General features: G+C 37.5%; 1 protein-coding gene across 1 annotated transcript; it reads left to right on the forward strand.

Moving 5' to 3' along the window:
* Positions 1-411: 411 nt before the first annotated feature.
* LOC122690217 (phosphorylated adapter RNA export protein-like) lies at positions 412-2,599 on the forward strand. The gene has a single exon (XM_043897261.1). The coding sequence runs from the start codon at positions 414-416 to the stop codon at positions 1,155-1,157; it is 744 nt and encodes a 247-aa protein (XP_043753196.1). The 5' UTR covers positions 412-413; the 3' UTR covers positions 1,158-2,599.
* The last annotated feature ends 439 nt before the right edge of the window (positions 2,600-3,038 follow it).

Consider the following 3,038-nt stretch of genomic DNA (forward strand, 5'->3'; position numbering starts at 1 on the left):
TGGGACCTGATTACACTTAAAAGCTTTTGCACTACAAAGGAAACTATAAGTAAGGTGAAAAGACAGCCCTCAGATTGGGAGAAAATAATAGCAAATGAAGCAACAGACAAAGGATTAATTTCAAAAATATACAAGCAACTCCTGCAGCTCAACTGCAGAAAAATAAATGACCCAATCAAAAAATGGGCCAAAGAACTAAACAGACATTTCTCCAAAGAAGACATACAGATGGCTAAGAAACACATGAAAAGATGCTCAACATCACTCATCATCAGAGAAATGCAAATCAGAGAAATGCAAATCAAAACCACAATGAGCAGTCAGGTTGGCTCCTATCCAAAAGTCTACAAGCAATAAATGCTGGAGAGGGTGTGGAGAAAAGGGAACCCTCGGCCGTGCCGCGCTGGGGGAAGATGGCGCAGGAGGCCGGCGACATGGAAGATGGGCAGCTTTCCGACTCGGATTCCGACATGACGGTGGCACCCAGCTACAGGCCGCTGCCGATGCCAAAAGCTCTAGGTGGGGACTGTGCAGTGCGGCCCTTCCAGAGTACTGCAACAGTGTGTGCCCCGGAATCACATTATCGGACTGTGAAAAGTGTGGATTCAAGTGAAGAGAGTTTTTCAGATTCAGATGACGATAGCTCTCTCTGGAAACGCAAGCGACAGAAATGTTTTAACACCCCTCCCAAACCAGAGCCTTTTCAGTTTGACCAGAGCAGCCAGAAACCACCGATAGCTGGAAGGAAGAAGGTTAACAACATCTGGGGTGCTGTGCTGCAAGAACAGAACCAAGATGCAGTGGCCACTGAACTTGGTATCTTGGGAATGGAGGGCACCATTGATAGAAGCCGACAATCTGAGACCTACAATTATTTACTTGCTAAGAAACTTAAAAGAGAATCTCAAGAACATACAAAAGAATTAGACAAAGAGCTAGAAGAATATATGCATGGTGGCAAAAAAATGGGACCAAAGGAGGAGGAAAATGGGCAAGGCCATCTCAAAAGGAAACGACCTGTCAAAGACAGAGTGGGAGACAGACTAGAAATGAACTATAAAGGCCGATACGAGATCACAGTGGACGATTCTCAAGAGAAGGTGGCTGATGAAATTTCTTTCAGGTTGCAGGAACCAAAGAAAGATTTGATAGCCTGAGTAGTGAGAATAATTGGGAACAAAAAGGCAATTGAACTTCTGATGGAAACTGCTGAAGTTGAACAAAATGGTGGTCTTTTTATAATGAATGGCAGTAGAAGAAGAACCCCAGGTGGAGTTTTCCTGAATCTCCTGAAAAACACTCCTAGTATCAGTGAGGAGCAAATTAAGGACATTTTCTACTTTGAAAATCAAAAGGAATATGAAAATAAAAAAGCTGCTAGAAAGAGAAGAATGCAAGTGATGGGGAAAAAGATGAAACAAGCCATTAAAAACCTAAATTTTCAAGAAGATGATGATACATCACGAGAGACTTTTGCAAGTGACACTAATGAGGCCCTGGCCTCTCTTGATGAATCACAGGAAGGACATGGAGAAACAAAGTTGGATGCAGAGGAAGCCATTGAGGTTGATCATTCTAACGATTTGGACATGTTTTAGTACATTTTGAGGAATAAACCTTTCTAAGATAACATTGTAATAAACCATTTCTACTGAGATTATTTTACTTTGCACTGATAAACACAAAAATCTGGAGAGAATTGTTACTTTGTTTTAAATAAAATTGAATATGTGGGAGATGAATGTGATAACATTTAAAACTTTCTCATGTCTGACAAAATATTTAAAAGTATATAGTGGAAGATTTAATTTCTTAATCTGTTGCATGTGCTAATTATTACTAGTTGATCATCAATTTTGTCCAGGTCATTTTAACGTGCTGTTTAAAAGTTTTTCTGATTTATCTTTACAATGAACTATGATTGGTTTCAAAACATTCCATTAAAAGATCCTATTAAGACATAAATTGTTAAACTATTACAAATGCATTCAGATTTAGTTTTTCTATGTTTTAAGAACTCTTAGGCTTTTAATGATAGAAACTAAAAATAGGTTTATACTAGTGGCTCTTCCCACTTATGTGTTTGTTCTGAAGTAAATAAACATCAGACTCTTTTCAAAGAAGTATCGGTTCATAACTTTAACTTTGTTTTTGACTTATTAGTTACTTTGGTCATATATTTAAATACTAAATATAATCCATATGTGCATAATTGCAATGACATTTAAAAAATTCCCAGTGGTGGCCTGCCTAAGACAGTTTTACCTTATGTTAAGGAAGTTACATATTAAAAATGTTTCTTCTGCATGATGTTTAAAATTATTCATTTTTATTTAAGAAAATAAAGGTAGTTTACTTAAGGTGTCCCAAGAGTTGACTACAGTTTACAGAGTAAGCAAAAATATGTAGGAAGCAGTTTTTATCTATTCTTTGCAATAATGTACTTGAAGTCTTTCAGTAATTTTTGAAACACGTAATCATTGAAGTTGGATCTAAGCAGGGAAGGAAGAGGAAAATGGTTATTGGTTACATTTTATTCGTAAAGAATGCAGAAATAAAATTAGAATTCTGGAAGTCAAAAAAAAAAAAAGAAAGAAAAGGGAACCCTCTTACACTGTTGGTGGGAATGCAAACTAGTACAGCTGCTATGGAGAACAGTGTGGAGATTCCTTCAAAAACTGGAAATAGAACTGCCATATGACCCAGCAATCCCACTTCTGGGCATACACACTGAGGAAACCAGATCTGAAAGAGACACGTGCACCCCAATGTTCACTGCAGCACTGTTTATAATAGCCAGGACATGGAAGCAACCTAGATGCCCATCAGCAGATGAATGGATAAGGAAGCTGTGGTATATATACACCATGGAATATTACTCAGCCTTTAAAAAGAATTCATTTGAATCAGTTCTAATGAGATGGATGAAACTGGAGCCCATTATGCAGAATGAAGTAAGCCAGAAAGATAAAGAACATTACAGCATACTAACACATATATATGGAATTTAGAAAGATGGTAATGATAACCCTATATGC

The sequence above is a fragment of the Cervus elaphus genome, chromosome X, assembly GCF_910594005.1.
Source record: "Cervus elaphus chromosome X, mCerEla1.1, whole genome shotgun sequence".
Classification (NCBI taxonomy): domain Eukaryota; kingdom Metazoa; phylum Chordata; class Mammalia; order Artiodactyla; family Cervidae; genus Cervus; species Cervus elaphus.

Excerpts from the sequence above, each read along its gene's own strand:
- LOC122690217 (XM_043897261.1), top strand. The coding sequence starts at position 414 with ATGGCGCAGGAGGCCGGCGACATGGAAGATGGGCAGCTTTCCGACTCG.